Source organism: Hippocampus comes, unplaced genomic scaffold, assembly GCF_001891065.2.
Source record: "Hippocampus comes isolate QL1 unplaced genomic scaffold, H_comes_QL1_v1.1 C17001057, whole genome shotgun sequence".
Lineage (NCBI taxonomy): Eukaryota > Metazoa > Chordata > Actinopteri > Syngnathiformes > Syngnathidae > Hippocampus > Hippocampus comes.
Window position 1 is genome coordinate 1 of NW_017841766.1, and position 1,687 is coordinate 1,687.

At 50.6% G+C, this 1,687-nt stretch overlaps 1 protein-coding gene across 1 annotated transcript; it reads left to right on the forward strand.

Annotated features, from left to right (window-relative positions):
• Positions 1–6: 6 nt before the first annotated feature.
• On the forward strand, positions 7–1,672 carry LOC109509686 (angiotensin-converting enzyme-like; the record flags this gene model as incomplete). Its single annotated transcript, XM_019859509.1, has 7 exons — positions 7–116; positions 191–396; positions 481–617; positions 842–1,000; positions 1,074–1,161; positions 1,238–1,381; positions 1,481–1,672. Coding segments are annotated over exons 2-7 (856 nt in total), but the record flags the coding sequence as incomplete, so codon positions are not given.
• Between the last annotated feature and the right edge of the window lie 15 nt (positions 1,673–1,687).

A 1,687-nucleotide genomic window follows, 5' to 3' on the forward strand; every position in this document is an offset into this window, starting at 1 on the left:
GTGAGCTTCATCCTGCAGTTTCAGTTCCACGAAAAACTATGCCAAGCGGCCAAACACACTGGACCCTTGCACACATGCGACATCTACCGCTCTGCAGAAGCGGGGGCCATTTTAAAGTACGTTTTATATTACGTGGGATCAAGCTCAGGAGAGGTGGCGGCTTTCAACAAAAGCTTTTTTGTTGTTCCAGAAAAGTTCTTCAGGCGGGTTCCTCCAAACCTTGGCCTGAAGTGCTTCAAGAGGCCATCGGGACGAACAAGATGGACGCAGGCGCACTGATGAGATACTTTCAGCCCATTATCACGTGGCTGGAAAAACAAAATGTCAACGAAGTCCTGGGATGGCCTGACTTCAACTGGGTGCCGCCCATTCCGGAGGGCTATCCGGAGGACATTGGTAAGACAAACCGTGCATAGAAAGGCTTCATGGTCGGTTTTCCTTGACCCCGCGTTGTGGCTTATATGGTCCTTGTCCGTGCAGATAAGAATACAGACGAGCTGGCTGCCAAGAATCTTCTGGATGAATACAATAGTACAGCGGAAGTGGTGTGGAATGCCTATACGGAAGCCTCCTGGGCGTACAACACTGACATTAATGAAGCCAACAAGCAGAACATGGTGAGGGATGAATTCCCTGAAATCAGCCGTCATTGCTGAGTATCTATTTATCACCAGTCGTCATCACCAGACACATCCAACTATTCCGTTCCTCCTTACCACCTTTCTTCTACATATACAACCACAACACCACCCAAGCAGTCACCACTTGGTCACCTATCACGCCTTCTTCACCCTTCAACCATCCATCCACCCGCTGAATGAAAGCTAATTTTGTTCCCCAGCTCCAGAAGAACCTGGACATGTCAGCCCACACGTTAAAATATGGCCAACGGGCACGGCAGTTCGACACGGCGGACTTCCAGGAAGACGCAGTCAAACGCATCATCAAAAAACTCAGCGACATCGAGAGGGCCGCGCTGCCGTCGGCGCAGCTTGAGGAGGTGTGGGAAAGTTGACTTTGCGCCAGCCAACAGCAGAGAGGATGTAACTAAGCCTTGTTCTTTACCGTTTTAGTACAACAATCTCCTGTCCAACATGGAGACCAAATATAGCGTAGCAGAAGTGTGCAGAGATAATGGCCAATGCCACCCACTGGATCCCGGTAAGAACTCAAATCATGCGTTGTGCATCATCCGTGGTGGTCAATGCCACAGCGAGCATGTTGTATTTTTTTTCAGACCTTCAGAAGATCATGGCGGAGTCCAGAGATTATGATGAGCTGTTATTTGCCTGGAAGGGCTGGCGAGATGCAGCCGGCAAAGTACTTCGCTCGGATTACGAGCGATATGTGGAACTGGCCAACCAAGCTGCCAGACTCAACGGTATGACCTGACCATGTTTTGCATCTCAGACGACGCACTTTAAAATGTTCCGATGTTCTATCACATTTTCTCGTTCTCACCATCCATCCTTCTTTATAGGTCACAGCGACAACGGTGCTTTCTGGCGCTCGCTGTACGAAACGCCGACCTTTGAGGAGGACCTGGAGAGACTCTGGAAAGAACTTGAGCCGCTCTACCTGAACGTGCACTCCTATGTTCGCAGGGGTCTGTACAACAAGTACGGCCCTAAACGCGTCAACCCGAGGGGGCCCATACCTGCTCACTTGCTCGGTGAGGCGGCGCAAC